Source organism: Scyliorhinus torazame, chromosome 10 (assembly GCF_047496885.1).
Source record: "Scyliorhinus torazame isolate Kashiwa2021f chromosome 10, sScyTor2.1, whole genome shotgun sequence".
NCBI classification, from domain to species: Eukaryota; Metazoa; Chordata; class Chondrichthyes; order Carcharhiniformes; family Scyliorhinidae; genus Scyliorhinus; species Scyliorhinus torazame.
Window position 1 is genome coordinate 102,029,345 of NC_092716.1, and position 21,349 is coordinate 102,050,693.

Sequence of the window (21,349 nt, forward strand, 5' to 3'; positions counted from 1 at the left end):
GAAAGATCATAGGGAAAAGGCTAATGCTGTTTATTTTGATTAATCTAAATGTTGCGAACTGTAACCTGACATTGGTGGTGTTGCCCTTTTAATTTTGTTTCCTTGGCATTTTCTGGCTTTTCATCTGCGTGATGAAGTCGCTATGTGATCTCTTGGATTTTAATAAATGCGTGATTTAATTGAAGCAGCTCCACAGGAAATGTGTCCATAACACCACCAAAATGTCAAGTGTAAGTGAAGAACATGACAAGATGGAAAGGATTTGTGATAGAAGTTGTGGGCAGCATGGTGGTTAGCACAATTGCTTCACAGCTCCAGGGTCCCAGGTTTGATTCCCGGCTTGGGTCTCTGTCTGGTGCGGAGTCTGCACGTCCTCCCCGTGTGTGCGTGGGTTTCCTCCGGGTGCTCCGGTTTCCTCCCACAATCCAAAATTGCCCTTCGTGTTGGGTGGGGTTACTGGGTTATGGGGATAGGGTGGAGGTGTGGTCTTGGGTAAGGTGCTCTTTCAAAGAGCCGGTGCAGACTCGATGGGCCCGAATGGCCTCCTTCTGCACTGTAAATTCTATGATGATGATCCTTTCAATGGAGTCTGCTTCATTGAGCGAGGTGAGGATGAAATGGGAGGGGTGAATTGGGTCACATTCTGGATGGTGAGGTGTGGAGTGAGGCCCTTCGCAGGGTCAACTCCACGCCTTGATTTGCTCGGCTAAGTTTGATTCAAATCAAGATGTTGCACAGGGCGCATCTGATTAAAACGAGGATAAGCGGATTCTTCTCTGGGGTGGAGGATAAGTGTGCTCTTTTTATTCTTTTTATCCTGTTTATGTAGCACATGCTCGCCTAATCCAGGCGTTATTACACGCATAGTATGTCCGTTGAAGATTTTTGGTTAAGTGTTGAAGAAATATTGCCGAGGTATCCTAGGAAAGCTGGTGATAAAAGTGAGCAGTCAAATACAAAGGGGTGGAGTTATCTTTTCAATATGGCGACCTGATCCTCAAGTGGACCTTCGACATGGAGCTTTCACAGGCGTTTGCAGATGATGATTGTGAAGACCATTAGTGATAGAAGTTGAGCATTGCTTGTTGACACAGAATATGAGTGCTCATGAAACCAAGCTGCAGAGCTGCACTAAGTGGAACGTCGGTCTGTCAGAAGGAGTGGAAGTTAAGATCCCTCTTACGTTTTTTGAGAGCCATCTACCATGGTTCCTTGAGCTGGATGTGACTGCTGGGCGTTTCAAACTGAAAAATGGAAATCATATCCTGTCTTTGAGGCTGAAGGACAATCAGAGTTCCAGCCTATAATCATTCACTTTTACAAATTCATGGATCGCCAGAAAGATCTGGAGGTGGTGAGGTGTGGTGAGACCTGGCTCCTTGATTGTGCAAGGATCTAATTTTTCCAGCGACGCAGAAGCATAAAGGCTTTGATGAAGTCAGAAAACAGTTCAAGGCAGCTGGAGTGAATTATGCCTTGCTTTATCTAGTGACCCTCAGGGTGCTATCCGACAACTCCATTAACGCATTTGATAATCCGGCTGGTGCCTTGGCCTTTGTGAAGTCAATAGAAGGTGAGGGTTTGGAGTTACAGTCTGCAGCTTATTGAAATATTTGGACTCCCTCCGTGTTATGGTGCCTCTTGTCGGTTCTTAGTGTTGTTATTTATCATGTTTGATGGAGGTGTTGATAACTGAGCACTATAATGACTGTTTTATCCTTAAGAATCTCAGGGACCTCCATTTATGGTAATTGTACCATGTGCTAGTTTATCTTGCCTTTTCTTCTCCGTATCTTCAAGATGGTAATAACTGGTTGTTTTGTATTCTTACTTTAATCATGGAGAGCTGAGGGACAACATTGCCGGGAGGTGGATGAAAGCTTTAGGTGTGTCTAAACTGCAGGAGGGGCATTTGGCTTATCTCTGCTCTTTTCTGAGAAGTTTGTTTCTTGATGATAATAACGGTGCTTGGTACCTGCCCGAATGTGGCGCGAAAATCCTATTTTCCCAAAGCAATGAAGCACTTCCACTTGAAATGTGCGCACTGTGGACGCACCTCAAGCTGGTTTGTGCACAGCAGGATCCCACAAAGCAGCACAGCGATGATGATCAGCTCTCCAGTTTTAATTACCATCATCATTGAGGGATGGACATTGGTCCCAGGACACACACCCGGGGAGAATTCCTCCTCCTTTGACAATCTCTCTGGATCTGAGATGATTTGCTTCCACTAGGGTTTAGTGGGTTCCAAGTTGGCTGATGAGTCTATTGCACAATAGAACATAGAACAATACAGCGCAGTACAGGCCCTTTCGGCCCACGATGTTGCACCGAAACAAAAGCCATCTAACCTACACTATACCATTATCATCCATATGTTTATCCAATAAACTTTTAAATGCCCTCGATGTTGGCGAGTTCACTACTGTAGCAGGTAGGGCATTCCAGAATCTGCAGACTCTGCCACATGTGGAGCAGGTGGGTGTCCGAAGGATTGGGTTAGATGGCAGAAGGCCAGGGTAATGAGGTGGTGAAAAAGGCATATGGGGCACTTTCCATTATCAATCGAGGCATAGCCTACAGAAGAAGGGAGATCATGTTAGAGTTGTATATAACTTGGCCACAGCTTGGAGTAGTGTGCGCAGTTCTGGTCACCACATTATAGGAAGAATGTGATTGCAATGGAGAGGTTGCAGAGATTATTCACCAGGATGTTGCCTGGGATGGAACATTTAAGTTATGCAGAGAGGTTAGATAGGCTTGGGTTGTTTTCGCTGGAGCAGAGAAGATTGAGGGGTGACCTGATCGAGGTGTACAAGATTGAGGGGCATGGACTGGATGGATAGGGAGCAGCTGTTCCCCCTTAGTTGAAGGGTCAATTACAAAGGGACACAAATTCGAAGTGAGGGGCAGGAGGTTTAGGGGGGGGAGATTTGAGGAAAAACGTTTTTATCCAAAGGGTGGTGACAGTCTGGAATGCACTGCCGATGCGGGCTGCCTCACAGCCTTTCAAAAGTACCTGGATGAGCACTTTGCACATCATAACATTCAAGGCTATGGACCAAATGCTGGCAAAGGGATTCGGTAGGCAGGTCAGGTGTTTTTCATGCATTAGTGCAGACTCGATGGCCAAAAGGCTTCTTTTGTGCTGTATTATTATGTGACAATCGTTTCGCAAATAATCCTTATAGTACAGAAGGAGGCCATTCAGCCCACTGAGCCTCACCGACTCTCCAAAAGAGCCCTCCCCTCCAAATCTGCACATTTTTGGATGCTAAGAGGTAATTTAGCATGGTCAATCCACCTAACCTTCAGATCTTTCGATACTAAATGTGTATGGCCCTCCAAATCGCTCCCTAGAGTTTGTTACTGAAGTGTTTATGGATTTTGTGGGGCAGGCATTGGTTAATTCTTTTGTTGGGGGTCATCTAAACCCTTTGGAAAAACTCCTAGCAACCAGAAATTCTTCCACCCTGCAGGCAAGGGGGTTAGCGCTGGTATGCGAGGAGGAGGGGTATTTAGACATGTGGTGAAGTCTACATTCTAGAGATAATGAATTTATATTTTTCTCTGCTCCTCATCAATGTCATGCTAGAACTGACTATTTCTTCATGCCAGGAGCAACCCTACATTTGGTGCCCTCCTGCTCTATAGGTAACATTGATCTCTGATATGTTCCTATTTTTCTTGAGTTTATACTCTCTATCTTGTGGGAAACACGAGCCTTGTGCTTGGAGAGTGATTATTTCTTATACAGCCAATAAAAGACATTGAATGCTAGAAATCAATGCTTGCTGGAAGTTGGATTGGCTCAGGCAGAGAGAGAGTATGGTAGGAACCCCAAACGCTCGTCGTTGAGGGAGATTAATGCGGTTCGGGTGGAGCTTGATTCCTTGTGACTCAGTGTCCGAGAGGCGTTCAAAGTTTGCGAAGCAAAAATTGTATGGGTTTGGGAAAAAGCCGAGTAAATATTTGGCTTTCTTGATTAAGGATCCCATTTCTAGGGCTATTCCGTATGTGCTAGATTCCAATGGTAATAGATTTATTAAAACTGAGGATATTAATAGGACATTTATGGATTTTTATGCTAAGTAACAAAAGAAGGGCCAGCCTGGGGATGTATGGACATATATGGAGCGCTTCTCTCCTTCGAGTGTCTCAGTCTCGGAGGATCAACGGTTGGTCCTAAATGCTCCTATCTCTAAAGGGGAAGTGGCTATGGCCATTAGGGAGTTCCAGCCTGGTAAGGCTCCTGGGTCGGATGGTTTTGGGTGCGAATTCTACAAGGAATTCAAGGTCTTGCTGATAGATCCGTTGACTGGCTTGATTACATTTATTTGAAGTAATCTACTGTTGATACGAGAAGCGAATGTTTCCTTGATTTTGAAGGCAGGCAAGAATCCTGAGGAATGCGGTTACCAGAGGCCTATTCCACTTCTGAATGCTAATTTGAAATTGTTGTCCAAAGTGTTAACACTGTGCTTAGAGGGAATTTTCCTGTTGATCATCTGGGGAGATGAGGCTTAGTTCCTGAAAGGCTGGAATTCTTGCAACAATGTTAGACGGTTACTGAATGTTATTCTGGTCTTCCAGAAACAGGCGTTAGATGGGTTAGTAATTTCCTTGGATGCGGTGAAGGCTTTGACCTGGTGGAATGGATTTACTTATACGCTTCAGAAATTTGGGTTGGGATGGAAATTTGGGTTGGGATGGAAATATGTTAAGTGGATACAGGTGCTGTATCGTAATCCTCTGGTGGCAGTACCTACGAATGGTTATAGAGCTGAGGATTTTAGCCCCTAGTGAGAGGGACCAATTTCCCTCAGTTGATTGTCTTATTAGATGGGACTTGGGCCCGCTCGTCCTCCCTGCTGGTATCGTGGCTGGATGGGATTGCATTGATTAAGATGGCTGCATTGCCTGGGTATCCCTTGCAGATGTTGCCAATCCTATTTCTGTTCGGGTCTTAAAGGGGATCAGTGGAATGATCAGTTTGTTTATATGAAATAAAAATAAATCTCGTTTGAAGTTGGCTATGTTGCAGCTCCCAGGTTCTAAGGAGGGGGGACTGGGATTGTTGAACATTAACTTGTACCAATTAGCCTCTCAAACTTAGGTTTATAAGAAATTGGGTTAGAGAGGGCTGTGCAGGTTTGGTGGATAAGCCATGCTAAATTGCCCCTTAGTGTCCAATGGGTTATGGGGTTGCAGGGATAGGGAGTGGGACTGGGCCTAGTTAGGGTGCTCTTTCGGAGGGTTTGGTGCAAACCTGATGGACTGAATGGCTTCCATCTGCACGTAGGGATTCTATGATTCCTCCATTTGGCTTGACATTGAAGCAGACCAGTTGATACTTACTTTAATGGATCGTTGTTTTACAAGAACTTCAAGACAGGCTTTGCTAAGTGTGAAAATCCTGTAATTATCAACACTCTTAGAGCCTGGAGGATGGTCTATTAGAGGGGAGATCTAAACTGACTTAATCTTTGTTATTGCCACAAGTAGGTTTACATTAACACTGCAATTAAAAATTACTGTGAAAATCCCCTAGTCGCCATACTCTTTCTGCCCCCATATTCTCTAGTCGATCCGTTGTGTAGTTAGAGATACAACATTTTTAGAACCATAGTTCTGAGGTTATGCTGTCTAATGTACGCAGAAATAATTTAACTGTGCTGAAAATTTGTTGTGTTATCTTTAAAAATGAGAAAACACTAAAAACAGATATAAAGAATATCATCTTGCGTGTCATAGGTTGCTGACCCCTGCAATAGAGATTTCAAATCAGAGGTATTTTATGTAGCGGTACATATGGAAAGTGATAGCTGTATAATGTCCAAAGATGTGCAAGTTAGGTGAATTGGCCATGCTAAATTGCCCCCAAATATCCAAAGGCTACAGAGATTTGGGCGGGAGATTAGGTCCAGGTAGCATGCTCCTTTGGAGGGTCAGTGAAGACTCAATGAGCCGAATAGCATCCTTCAGCACGAGGGATTTCTAATGTACCCTATATATATGTTTTATGGTAATTTGACACTCTAGTTGGAATCTGTTGGTGCCTTGGTGAGATTGTGGAGGAGTTGCAATCATTTCCATGTCTCATGGGCTTGTCCAAAAATCTTGGGTTTCCACTGAGATCAGGATGCTCCCAGGTCCCTATCCATGGACCATTTAATAGATTATATTGTTTATAAGATCAGTGTATTTGTCCCACTGTTATGGCATTGGGCACAACGCATGTTTTGTGGAATATAACTGCTGGATGGTTTGAGGAGCTTGTAGTTTGCTCACATCAGTCAGCAGAGTTGCCAACTAGCACGGATTTTCCGTATTTTATATGAAAAATCCATTTGAATACTGAAGTACGCTTTCTCATTGCAATACGGAAAAGCTACTTCCCAAAACGTGTTACTTTGTTTCCTTGGCGAGAGGGCACTGCCCCCTCTCTTCTCCGCCCCGCACACGACCAGCACATGCGTGTCAGACTAATGCGCTGTTGATGAGGAATTGAGATGTGTATTGAATATGCACCTCGATGCCTCATTAACAGCGCATGCATGTCTAACATGTATGCGCTGTTAGTATGCGGAGAGGAGCGGGGGCAGGGCCTCTGAGCGGGGCCCTGTCACCAAGGAAACCAATACACACCTTGATGCCTTGTGCAACACCATACAAAGGTCAGGATACCCTGACATTGTCGGGATACTGACCTTTGCTCAGTCGTTAGGGAGGGTGGGTTACAGTAAGTAGACTCAACACTAGCTCTATCGCTGATCTTTGTAGAGCACTGCTATGTATTTGAAGAAAAGAAAGTTCTGGAAATACTCCGGTCAGGCAGCATCAATGGGGAGAGAAGCAGAATTGACACTTAAGAATCGTTGAAAGGTCATTGATCTGAAATTTTAACTCTACTTCCCTCTTTCTATACTGATGGAGTGCAGCTGATAATACGTTGCACATTATTAAGTTTCAGCAGGATTCAGTTCATAAATCTTTGTTTTACTTATGAAAACTGCACTTTGCTGTGAGCATGAAACAAAAATGCTAAAAAAGGAAACCTGAAAAATCATGCATCAATTTAATCACACCTTCTACTTTTTGTGGCCATTCTTTTCTTTGTGCTCTTTTATCTTTATCATAAACCCTCTTTTGGACATCAAATCTGTTAGTGCTACTTCATGAAAATATTATTTGAAAGAAAGAAATGCACTTGATTCCTCTTGTCTATGTACAGTTTTTTGTAAGAATTCAGTTAAGTTAATCAAGTGTTCAGGCCAATTTTGAACTTCATGTAAAAAGGCGAATGTTTTGTTCACATTTTTAGTTATCCGATTTACTGAATGTTTGAAACTTAATTTGAAAACACCCATTCATGACTTGTACATGTATGAAGCATTGGATTTGCATTTTACATTTATGTTTTAGATTTGTGCAATAAAGGTGGAAAGCTATACTTCAGATTGGTGGGCATTTTTTGTTTGAAATGAAAATGGATTTTACTGCCAAAATACTGATTTTTGGTACCTGGAATACTGATTTCTGTTGGGAAAGCTCTGAGTCAGATGTTAGCAGCCCTGCGGATGCAAACCTTTTGTGTCTCTTCTGGTTTCCTTGTTGTAATGTACAAATGTCTTTACAAATATTCAATGTACCCTGCTGTACACATTAGGAACTGGCTCTTCCTCTGTCCCTGATTTGGATATGGATGTTGACTAACTTTGGCATTGTTCCCTCAGCATTAAATCGTGGTGTTCTTTTACCAAAGTACCACAGAAAATGATGAAATATTACTCATATACGACACTTAGGTTTCTTTTGAATGATGAAGCTATTGCCTGGTCTTCAAACGTTGCAACATTTCTGTTTGTGAGAGTTTAGGAGGTTGGCAGTGTAACCAAACCAAATGGCTACACTTCTGATTCATTCATGAAGCAGATGATCCACACCAGCTGCACGGAATTGGTTAATCCATGCAATCTTAGAAATACTGCTCATCTGACTCCAGTAACAGCAGACCAGCTTGGGGCTGTGCGTCAGTGCCAACTATAGTCTGACCCCAATGATAGTTTCAAAAGGATAAGCTAGCTAAAGTTACAGCTCATGGAACTGAAGGCAAATTATTGACCTAATTTAGGAGATTGGTTGGATAGTAGAAACCAGATTGAAATAATGGATATGCACTCAAATTGGAAGTAAATGATAAGGCTATGAACAGGGGATTCAACCGTCGAGAATTTTTATCAATAACTTGGATAATGCAATAGAGAGCCATTTATTGAGTTTGTTGACGACAGATTGTGGAAATAGTAAGTACTGTGGTGGAGATAGGAGTATAAAATTACAAAGAGGCACTGATAAATTAACCGAGTGGGAAAAACTGTGACAGATGGGTTTTAACACAGCTATGCGTGAAGCTATCTATTTAGGACCAAAAAAATGAAAGATTTGTGTGTACTTTAAATAATCAAATGTTAGAAGCAGCGGAAACCTAAAACGATTTAGGAGTCCACACACACCGATCACGACAATGTGGTGGGTACAAAACATCATATGAAAGGCCAAATAGAATGTTAGCCTTTATAACCACTACTGTTTCTGTGCTACATTTGAGGATTGTTAGCATTTTTTTACCTGAGAAACTGTAAATGGCTTACTACTTCTTACTCTTTCAGAGATTAAATTGAGACGTGTTTTTAAAGTTTTGTACGTTCCTCACTTCTTTATATCCTTGTTGGCCATTTACTCACTAATACAGTGATTTTCTTTGAACAAATAATTCAACCCGTTGTGTGAAGAAATTGTTATAATTTCTGTACAGCCGTGGTCTTATGTTAATGCTGCACTCTGTTATTTGCAGCTTTTCAGCAGAAGGGCTAGGCCACTATGCTGTACCACATGGCAGCTAGCTAAATAGAACTGTTGGTATGTCCCTGGTTGCAGATCATCTTTACAACCCGAGGTTTATGTGATGAGGTGTGGCAGTGGGACTAGAGAAACAGGAGTGAGGAGTGTCAACTTTATTTAATCTCTAAAAGAGGTACAAAAAAGTAATCTATAAAACAGGTTTTATCTTTGTGCAAAAGATGTCAGCAGAATCCTCCGTGTAGCATCCTGCCCTGAATAAGCCCACCTGTTACTCTCTCAGTTCAATTAGTATTTTGAAGTATATTTCATGTTAATTTTGCAGCCTGTGAAAAAGAAGAAAATAAAGCGGGAAATCAAAATATTAGAAAACCTCCGTGGGGGCCCCAACATCATCAAGCTGCTAGATGTGGTAAAGGACCCTGTGGTGAGTAATTGACTTGATCCAAATTAATTTCAGACTTTCACATTCAAACTTGAAAAGTTACATGCTTAGTTTGATCAGCTTTGTTCAGTTGGTGGTGTAATTTCTGAGTTAAAGAATTGTGGATTTAAGTGCCATGCCAACACTTGAGCATATAATCTAGGCTGGACCCCCCCCCTCCCCCATGCAATGGTGTATCAGTTACACCCCTCAGATTAACTGTCTTAAATTCTGTCAATGGTCAGGAGGGTGTGACTGCAAGTGAAGCAGGTAGAGGGATCCAAGGGATAATAGCCTCAGCCCTTGGTCCCTTTCCAACAGGTACAATATTCTTACTCCCTGTATGGACGAGAGGGGGGGACTTGGGGGTGAGAAAAACTGATCACAGCACCATGGTTCAGGGAGCCTTTCGTTTGCGGGGGGGGGGGGGGGGGGGGGGGGGGGGGGGGGGACAAATGCAGTCATAATTGGGGATAGTATAGACAGGGGAATAGAATTATAGAGTCAGATGTTTACAGCATGCAAACAGGCCCTTTGGCCCAGCTTGTCCATGCCGCCCAGTTTCTATCACTAAGCTAGTCCCACTTGCCTGCATTTGGCCCTTATCCCTCTATACTCACCCTGCCCATATAACTGTCTAACTGTTTTTTAAAGGAAAAAATTGTACCCACCTCTACTCCTGCCTCTTCGTTCCAGATGCTCACCACCCTCTGTGAAGAAATCTCCCCTCTGGTCTCTTTTGTATCTCTCCCCTTAAACCTCTGCCCTCTAGTTCTAGACTCCTCTACCTTTGGGAAAAGATGTTGACTATCTACCTTATCTATGCCCCTCATTATTTTATAGACCTCTATAAGATCACCCCTAAGCCTCCTACACTCCTTATAGCTCAAACCATCAGGTCCTGGTAATATCCTCCTAAATCTCTTGCGCACTCTTTCTAGTTTAACAATATCCTTCCTATAATAGGGTGACCAGAACTGAACACAGTATTCCATGTGTGATCTTACTAATGTCTTGTACAACTTCAACAAGACGTCACAACTCCTGTATTCAATATTCTGACCAATAAAACCTAGCATGCTGAATGCCTTCTTCACCACCCTGTCCACCTGCGACTCCACCTTCAAGGAGCTATGAACTTGTACTCCTAGATCTTTGTTCTGTAACTCTCCCCAACTCCCTAACGTTAACTGAGTGGGTCCTGCCCTGATTTGATCTACCAAAATGCATCACCTCCAAATTAAACTCCATCTGCCATTCAGCGGCCCACTGGCCCAATTGGTCAAGATCCTGTTGCAATCTTATATAACCTATTCTTCACTATCCACTATGCCCACCAATCTTGGTGTCATCTGCAAACTTACTAACCATGCCTCCTACATTCTCATCCAAATCATTAATATATATAACAAATAATAGTGGACCCAGCACCGATCCTTGAGGCACACCGCTGGTCACAGGCCTCCAGTTTGAAAAACCGCCCTGCACAACTACCCTTTGGCTTCGGTCGCCGAGCCAATTTTGTATCCATTTGGCTACCTCACCCTGGATTCCGTGAGATTTAACCTTTTGCAACAACCTACCATGCGATCCTTGTCAAAGTCCATGTAGACAACATCGACTGCACCGCCCTCATCTACCTTCTTGGTTACCTCTTCAAAAAACTCAATCAAATTGGTGAGACATGACTTTCCCCTTACAAAGCCATGCTGACTTTCCCTAATTAGCCCTTACCTGTCTAAATGCCTGTAGATCCTGTCCCTCAGAATACCTTCTAACAATTTACCCACTACAGGCGTAAGGCTAACCGGTCTGTAGATCCCAGGCTTATCCCTACAGCCCTTCTTAAACAAGGGCACAACATTTGCTAACCTCCAATCTTTAGGCATCTCTCCTGTGGCTGTCAATAATTCAAATATCTCCGCTAGGGGGCCGGCAATTTCTTCCCTAGCCTCCCACAATGTCCTGGAATACATCGGGTCCCACGGATTTATCTATCTTGATGCGCTTAAATACCTCCAACCCCGCCTTCTCTGTAATATGTACACTCAAGACATCACTTTTTATTTCCCTAACATTCTGTATAGCCAGGATCGAGAGTCTCAAAGGCGGTGTTACCTGCCCAGTGCCAAGGTTTGGGACATCTACTCTGAGCTGGAGAGGAACTTGCGGTGGGAGGGGGAGGATCCAGTGGTTATGGTCTATGTAGGTACCAATGACATGGGTAGAATCGAAGGAGGTTTTGTGTGGACAGTTTGAGGAGGTAAGCACTAAATTAAAGAATAGAACCTCTAAGGTTATAAATCTTTGGATTATTACCTGAGCCAATCAGCAAAAGGTACGTCAAATTAGAGAGATGAATGTGTGACCAAGGACTGGTGTGGGAAAAGTGGTTATTGGTTCATGTGACATTGGCATCAGAAGTGGGGGCTGTTCTGTTGAGAGGGCCTGCATCCAAACCATGCTGGGACCAGTGTTATTGTGGGCCGTATAACAAGGGAGCTAGAGAGGGCTTTACACTAAAGAGTGGGAGTGAGGCTTCATTTGCTTGGAAAATTAGGAAGTCAAAATTTAAGGTTAGGAGTGCAGGTTAGTGACCAGTCTTGAGAATGCCAACAGAAAACAACAGGTAGGTACAGATCATATGAATGTTATATATTTTTTAAAAGCATTTATGGGATGTGGGCATCGCTGGTTAGGCCAGCATTTATTGCCCATCCCTAGTTGCTCTTCAGGTGGTGGTGAGTTGCCTTCTTGAACTGCTGCAGTCCTTGAGGTGCCGGTACACCCACTGTACCGTTAGAGGGAGAGTTCCAGGATTTTTGCCCCAATGACAGTGAAGGAATGGCGATATATTTCCAAGTCAAGGTGATAAGTGACTTGGAGGGGAACCTCTAGGTGGTGGTGGTTCCCAGGTATCTGCTGCTCTTGTCCTTCTAGATGGTAGTGGTTGTGGGTTTGGAAGCTAATGTCTAAGGAATCTTGGCGAGTTACTGTAGTGCGCCCAAGTCTGGATATTGTCTGGGTCTTGCTGCATTTGGACATGGACTGCTTCATTATCTGAGGAGTCACGAATGGTGCGGAACATTGTGCAGCCATCCGCAAACATTCCGACTTATGGTAGAAGGGAGGTCCTTGATGAAGCAGCTAAAGATGGTTGTTTGGGGAATCTTGCTGTGTATAAATAGAACATAGAACAATACAGCGCAGTACAGGCCCTTCGGCCCACGATGTTGCACCAAAACAAAAGCCATCTAACCTACACTATGCCATTATCATCCATATGTTTATCCAATAAACTTTTAAATGCCCTCAATGTTGGCGAGTTCACTACTGTAGCAGGTAGGGCATTCCACGGCCTCACTACTCTTTGCGTAAAGAACCTACCTCTGTCCTATATCTATCACCCCTCAGTTTAAAGTTATGTCCCCTCGTGCCAGCCATTTCCATCCGCGGGAGAAGGCTCTCACTGTCCACCCTATCCAACCCCCTGATCATTTTGTATGCCTCTATTAAGTCTCCTCTTAACCTTCTTCTCTCCAACGAAAACAACCTCAAGTCCATCAGCCTTTCCTCATAAGATTTTCCCTCCATACCAGGCAACATCCTGGTAAATCTCCTCTGCACCCGCTCCAAACCCTCCACGCCCTTCCTATAATGCGGTGACCAGAACTGTACGCAATACTCCAAATGCGGCCGTACCAGAGTTCTGTACAGCTGCAACATGACCTCCCGACTCCGGAACTCAATCCCTCTACCAATAAAGGCCAACACTCCATAGGCCTTCTTCACAACCCTATCAACCTGGGTGGCAACTTTCAGGCATCTATGTACATGGACACCTAGATCCCTCTGCTCATCCACACTTTCAAGAACTTTACCATTAGCCAAATATTCCGCATTCCTGTTATTCCTTCCAAAGTGAATCACCTCACACTTCTCTACATTAAACTCCATTTGCCACCTCTCAGCCCAGCTCTGCAACTTATCTATATCCCTCTGTAACCTGCTACATCCTTCCACACTATCGACAACACCACCGACTTTAGTATCGTCTGCAAATTTACTCACCCACCCTTCTGCGCCTTCCTCTAGGTCATTGATAAAAATGACAAACAGCAACGGCCCCAGAACAGATCCTTGTGGTACTCCACTTGTGACTGTACTCCATTCTGAACATTTCCCATCAACCACCACCCTCTGTCTTCTTTCAGCTAGCCAATTTCTGATCCACATCTCTAAATCACCCTCAATCCCCAGCCTCCGTATTTTTTGCAATAGCCTACCGTGGGGAACCTTATCAAACGCTTTGCTGAAATCCATATACACCACATCAACTGCTCTACCCTCGTCTACCTGTTCAGTCACCTTCTCAAAGAACTCAATAAGGTTTGTGAGGCACGACCTACCCTTCACAAAGCCATGCTGACTATCCCTGATCATATTATTCCTATCTAGATGATTATAAATCTTGTCTCTTATAATCCCCTCCAAGACTTTACCCACTACAGACGTGAGGCTCACCGGTCTATAGTTGCCGGGGTTGTCTCTGCTCCCCTTTTTGAACAAAGGGACCACATTTGCTGTTCTCCAGTCCTCTGGCACTATTCCTGTAGCCAATGATGACATAAAAATCAAAGCCAAAGGTCCAGCAATCTCTTCCCTGGCCTCCCAGAGAATCCTATCTATTTTCAGCCTGTCCAGAATAGCCAACACCTCTTCCCTACGTACCTCAATGCCATCTATTCTATTAGCCTGGGGCTCAGCATTCTCCACAACATTATCTTTTTCCTGAGTGAATACTGACGAAAAATATTCGTTTAGTATCTCGCCTATCTCTTCAGACTCCACACACAATTTCCCATCCCTGTCCTTGACTGGTCCTACTCTTTCCCTAGTCATTCGCTTATTCCTGACATACCTATAGAAAGCTTTTGGGTTTTCCTTGATCCTTCCTGCCAAATACTTCTCATGTCCCCTCCTTGCTCGTCTTAGCTCTCTCTTTAGATCCTTCCTCGCTACCTTGTAACTATCCATCGCCCCAACCGAAACTTCACACCTCATCTTCACATAGGCCTCCTTCTTCCTCTTAACAAGAGATTCCACTTCCTTGGTAAACCACGGTTCCCTCGCTCGACCCCTTCCTCCCTGTCTGACCGGTACATACTTATCAAGAACACGCAGTAGCTGATCCTTGAACAAGCCCCACTTATCCAGTGTGCCCAACACTTGCAGCCTACTTCTCCACCTTATCCCCCCCAAGTCACGTCTAATGGCATCATAATTGCCCTTCCCCCAGCTATAACTCTTGCCCTGCAGTGTATACTTATCCCTTTCCATCATTAACGTAAACGTCAGCGAATTGTGGTCACTGTCCCCAAAGTGCTCTCCTACCTCCAAATCCAACACCTGGCCTGGTTCATTACCCAAAACCAAATCCAACGTGGCCTCGCCTCTTGTTGGCCTGTCAACATATTGTTTCAGGAAACCCTCCTGCACACACTGTACAAAAAATGACCCATCTATTGTACTCTAACTATATCTTTTCCAGTCAATATTTGGAAAGTTAAAGTCTCCCATAATAACTACCCTGTTACTTTCGCTCTTATCCAGAATCATCTTCGCCATCCTTTCCTCTACATCCCTAGAACTATTAGGAGGCCTATAAAAAACTCCCAACAGGGTGACCTCTCCTTTCCTGTTTCTAACTTCAGCCCATACTACCTCGGAAGAAGAGTCCCCATCTAGCATCCTCTCCGCCACCGTAATACTGCTCTTGACTAGCAGCGCCACACCTCCCCCTCTTTTGCCTCCTTCTCTGAGCTTACTAAAACACCTAAACCCCGGAACCTGCAACATCCATTCCTGTCCCTGCTCTATCCATGTCTCCGAAATGGCCACAACATCGAAGTCCCAGGTACCAACCCATGCTGCCAGTTCCCCTACCTTGTTTCGTATACTCCTGGCATTGAAGTAGACACACTTCAAACCACCTACCTGAACACTGGCCCCCTCCGGCGACGTCAAATTTGTGCTCCTGACCTCTATACTCTCATTCTCCCTTACCCTAAAACTACAATCCAGGTTCCCATGCCCCTGCTGCATTAGTTTAAACCCCCCCAAAGAGCACTAACAAATCTCCCCCCCAGGATATTTGTGCCCCTCAGGTTCAGATGTAGACCATCCTGTCTGTAGAGGTCCCACCTTCCCCAGAAAGAGCCCCAGTTATCCAGAAATCTGAATCCCTCCCGCCTGCACCATCCCTGTAGCCACGTGTTTAAATGCTCTCTCTCCCTATTCCTCATCTCACTATCACGTGGCACGGGCAACAACCCAGAGATAACAACTCTGTTTGTTCTAGTTCTGAGCTTCCATCCTAGCTCCCTGAAAGCCTGCCTGACATCCTTGTCCCCTTTCCTACCTATGTCGTTAGTGCCAATGTGGACCACGACTTGGGGCTGCTCCCCCTCCCCCCCTAAGGACCCGGAAAACACGATCCGAGACATCACGTACCCTTGCACCTGGGAGGCAACATACCAAACGTGAGTCTCTCACGCTCCCACAAAATCTCCTATCTGTGCCCCTGACTATAGAGTCCCCAATTACTAATGCTCTGCTCCTCTCCCCCCTTCCCTTCTGAGCAACAGGGACAGACTCCGTGCCAGAGGCCCGTACCCCATGGCTTACCCCTGGTAAGTCATCCCCCCCCACAAGTATCCAAAGCGGTATACTTGTTTCTCAGGGGAACGACCGCAGGGGATCCCTGCACTGACTGCTTTTTCCCAGTCCCTCTTACAGTTACCCACCTATCTCCAATCTTTGGTGTAACTAATTCCCTGAAGCTGCTATCTATGACCCCTTCTGCCTCCCGAATGATCCGAAGTTCTTCCAACTCCAGCTCCAGTTCCCTAACTCGGTCTTGGAGGAGCTGGAGATGGCAGCACTTCCTGCAGGTAAAATCAGCAGGGACACTAACTGCATCCCTCACCTCAAACATCCTGCAGGAGGAACATTGCACTCCCTTCCCTGCCATTCCTCCAACTTTCTACCAAGATCTGGCTAACAACTAAATTAAATTTTTTATAAAAAAATAATTCTATGATAATCTATGATAATAATAATAATATAATAAAATATGGTACTTACCTCAGACCAATGGGTTTTATTTTTAGGTTAGAGGAGGAGGTTGGGTGGGAGACACTACACGTGTAGTGTCTCGGGTTTCCTCTCCACCAGAATTTATTGGTGAGGGTCTTCCCAGATGTCCGCGGGTCGACTTCCTGTTCCCGCCTAAAACACTAATTTTAAAAAAAAATTCTCAGCTCCTGCTGAAATTGTCTAACCAGCCAGCTCCACTCCCGCCAAAATCGACTGGCCTGCCCCTGCAAAGACAAGTGCTTTTAAAGGACAGACTTACCTCCCAGCAACCACTTCCGCACTGCTCCCGCTGAAACTGACTCACCAGCTGTTCTCCCGCCGAAATCGACTGGCCTGCCCCTGCAAAGACAAGTGCTTTTAAAGGACAGACTTACCTCCCAGCAACCACTTCCGCACTGCTCCCGCTGAAACTGACTCACCAGCTGTTCTCCCGCCGAAATCGACATTGGAGGCAACTTTTTTTTTGAAGAATATTTTATTGAAGGCATTTTAAAATATTTACAACCTCAAAACGGCAAAACCAAAAGGTCATTGGAAATACAAGCCCCAACCCCCACACCCGACCACAACCCCCCCCCCCCCCCCCCACTCTCCTTAGAAACCACCCATTCACCCATCCCGACATTCGCCGCCTTTTTCCACCCTTTAAATCGGCTGCAACTTTGGCAGCATAAAGAGACCTCAGTGATTCACTGGAGGTGGAAACTTTACACTTGGGGAGGAGAGGCATATTGGTATTGTCGCTGAACTAGTAATCAGAGACCCAGGGTAATGATCTGGGGACACTGGTTCGAATCCCACCAAGGCAGATATTTGAATTTAAACTCAATATCTGGAATTAAGAATCTAATAATGACCATGAAACCATTGTCGATTGTCATAAAAAGCCATCTGGTTCACTAATCATAGAATTTACAGTGCAGAAGGAGGCCATTAGAACATAGAGCATACAGTGCAGAAGGAGGCCATTTGGCCCATCAAGTCTGCACCGAGCCACTTAAGCCCTCACATCCACCCTATCCCCGTAACCCAATAACCCCATCTAACCTTTTTTCGACACTAAGGGCAATTTCGCACGGCCAGTCCACCTAACCTGCACATCTTTGGACAGTGGGAGGAAACCGGACCACAGACAGTGACCCAAGCCGGGAATCGAACCTGGGATCCTGGAGCTGTGAAGCAACAGTGCTAACCACTGTTCTACCGTCCCACCCACTAATGGCCTTTCGGCACTGAAATCTGCCTTCCTTACCTGGTCTGGTTACATGTGACTCCAGCAATGTGGTTGACTCTTAAATAGCCTAGCAAACCACTCCGTTGCATTCACCTGCCGCAAAAACATGAAACCGGGCAGACCATCTGGCATTAACCCAGGCACCGCCAACTGCAAACCCAGTGCTGTCAGCCCTGCAAAGTCCTCCAGACTAGCAACTGGGGGCTTGTGCCAAAGTTGGGAGAGCTGTCTCACAGACGCGTCAAGCAACAGCCTGACACATTTATACTCTCAAAATCATGCCGTATAATGTCACAGACACCACTATCCCCATTCCTGGGTGTGTCCTGCCTCACTGGCAAGCAGCAGAGGTGGCGGCACAGTGGTACACTCAGGAGGGAGTTGCCCTGGGAGTCCTCAACATCAATTCTGGATCATGTGAAGTCTCATGACTTCTGGTTAAACATTGGCAAGGAAACCTCCTGCTGATTACCACATACTGACAACCATCAGCAGATGAATCCGTACTCCTCTATGTTGAACACCACTTGGGAGGAAGCACTGAGTGTGGCAAATGCACAGAATATGCTCTGGGTGGGGGACTTCAATGTCCCATCACCAAGAGTGGCTCGGTAGTACCACCACAGACCGAGCTGGTGGGTCCTAAAGGATAGCTGCTAGACTGGGACTGCAGCAGGTGGTGAGTGAACCAACAAGAGGGAAAAACATGCTTGACCTCATCCTCACTAACCTACCTGCTGCAGATGCATCTGTACATGACAGTATTGGTAGACGTGCACCGCACAGGCCTTGTGGAGACTGGAGGCAATGACGGTCTCCTACAAGAGAGGAGCTCACCATTGCCGTTGACATTCATTGGCATTGTCATTCTGAATCATGCACAATCAACATCCTGGGGGTCACCATTTATCAAAAACTGAACTGGACTAGCCATATTAATACTGTGGCTACCAGAGTAGGTCAAAGGCTGGGAATCCTACGGTGAGTAACTCCACTCCTGACCTCCCAACTGTCCACCATTTATGAAATGAATGAAAATCGCTTATTGTCACAAGTAGGCTTCAAATGAAGTTACTGTGAAAAGCCCCTAGTCGCCAAATTCCGGTGCCTGTTCGTGGTGGCTGGTACGGGAATTAAACCTGCGCTGCTGGCCTTGTTCTGCTTTGCAAGCCAGCTGTTTAGCCCACTAGGCACAAGTCAGGAGTGTAATGGAATACCCTCCACTTGCCTGGGTGACTGCAGCTCAAATAACTAAAACTCAACACCATCCAGGGCAAAGAAGCCTGCTTGATTGCTGCCTCAAACAAAATTGCGTGCGCACACTTTGACAGGAGGTGAATGGGTAATTAACCAAATGTGAGACACCTAGATGACTTCAGTGATACTACCTGTGACTGAAGCTCCAAGACCCTTCTCCTGGTAGGTATGTGAATTTAGTATCTCCTCCCACTACTGTTTTGGACATCCCACTTACTATTGGTTGAAATAAGGGCAGGAACACAAATAGGAACGGGGTAGGCCATTTGGGCCTTTGAGTCATCCATCATTCAGTAAGATTATGATGGACCCGATGGTGGCCTCACTCGACTTTCCTGCCCGCTTCCCATTTATCCTCGACTCCCTTGTAGATCAAAAATCTGTCTAATTAGGCTTTGAATATATTTAATAAAAAGCCTCCACTACTCACTATGATGGAGAATTCCAAAGATTAACATCCCTCTAAATTTCTTCAACTGTCTTAATTGATTCTGTAATGTCCCCAGTTCTGTATGCCTCCACAAGGGCAAACAGTACCTTATTAAGCCCCTTCATAATCTTGTTTGTTTCAATAAGATCACCTCTTGTTCTTTAAAAAAAAAATAAGTTTAAAGTACCCAATTATTCTTTTTCCCATTAAAGGGCAATTTAGCGTGGTCAATCCACCTAACCTGCACATCTTTGGGTTGTGGGGGTGAAACCCACGCAGACACATGGAGAATGTGCAAACTCCACACGGACAGTGACCCAGGGCCATGATTCGAACTCCGGTCCGCAGCACTGTAGTGCCAGTGCTAACCACTGCACCGCCGTGCTGCCCTAAGATCACCTCTTATTCTTAACTCCAGTGGCACAGGCCCAATCTGCTCCTCGGGTGGATGTAGCTGTTACAAGGGGGCATAACTATAAGGTTCAGGGTGAGAGATATAGGAGGGATGTCCGAGGTAGGTTCTTTACTCAGAGTGGTTAGGGTGTGGAATGGACTGCCTGCTGTGATAGTGGAGTTGGACACTTTAGGAACTTTCAAGCGGTTTTTGGATAGGCACATGGAGCACACCAGAATGACAGGGAGTGGGATAGCTTGATCTTGGCTTCGGACAATGCTCGGCACAACATCGAGGGCCGAAGGGCCTGTTCTGTGCTGTACTGTTCTATGTTCCCTCTTCCACAAATATTCAATCCCTGCACCACCGATGAACAGTGGCAGCTGTATGTACCAACTACAAGATGCATTGCAGGAACTTGCCAAGCTTCCTTAGGCAGCACTTCCAAATCCACGACTACAATCATCTCGAAGGACAAGGGCAACAGATACCTGGCAGCCCCACCACCTTGGAGGTCCCCCTCCAAGTCACTCACCACCTTGACTTGCAAATATATCACCATTCCTTCAATGTTGCTGGGTCAGAATCCTGGAACTCCCCAACAGCACTGTGGGTGTACCTATACCTCACTGATTGCAGCGGTTCAAGAAGGTAACTCCCTTCCTTCTGAAGGGCATTGAGGGATGGGGAATAAATGTTGGCCTAACCAGCAATGCCCACGTCCCATAAATTAATTTATTAAAAAAATTTTTAAAAATAACCCTACCGGCACCCTGATCCCATTGACCCCGCCACACATCCATTATCCACTGATCCTGAGGCAATTCTCCGCCCCTCTTTATGTTCGTGTTTTGTGAGTAATAATTTTACCACACATTGTTCATGGTCTCTGCCAGGTTTTCAGGGAAATGTTGTGCAGAGCACAAGTTCAACACAGGATTGAAATGTGCGCATACACCAGCCACATTCCTCCACTGGACAGCCTCACTGTCCCCAGGCCATTATGATATGGCTCCTACCTGGCAGTTATGTGGCATTTGCAGAGATCTTGGAACATATCTGCACCACTGGATTGCAAACAATGCGTGACTGCAGGAAAATAGGAGCTGATTATGATTCTGCAGAAAGCCGTGTGAGCTTAAAGAAGATAGATCCCAAAAGCGCAATGTGCATACATACAATAAACTAGACCCCTATACATGTACACCATGCATTTCCCCCCTCTTGTCGCACCTCTTATCTTCCATGTTCTCCCTTCATGGGGAAAGAAAAATTAAGTTGTAAAACTTTCGTGACCCAGATCAAAATAGCCTATGGACCACATCTTGGGCATCGCAGTTTTGAGTCTACAGGAATCAATGTAGTGGAATTTAACCATGGTTCATGTTTCATAGAGTACTGAACAAACTCTCAGCCCTGTCTCTGGTGTACTTCTCTGATTTTCCCCCCCACAATCTATGATTTCTGCCTTCTCTCCTGAAGGCCATTCTGTTCCAGAGTATCAGTAAACCATATTTTGTGTACACTGAGTGCATAAATGCCCCCAAAAAACATATTTCTGGATTAATCTAATTTGTGAAGAATGACATT

General features: G+C 45.1%; 1 protein-coding gene across 4 annotated transcripts in view; it reads left to right on the top strand.

The window, feature by feature from the left end:
• csnk2a2b (casein kinase 2, alpha prime polypeptide b) overlaps positions 1 to 21,349 on the top strand; it is a 107,415-nt gene that overhangs the window by 68,249 nt on the left and 17,817 nt on the right. For all 4 annotated transcript variants that reach the window (XM_072518526.1, XM_072518528.1, XM_072518527.1 and 1 more), the window contains exon 3: positions 9,188 to 9,289. In XM_072518526.1, coding sequence (XP_072374627.1) covers positions 9,188 to 9,289 — 102 coding nt within the window. The remainder of the gene's footprint in view (positions 1 to 9,187; positions 9,290 to 21,349) is intronic.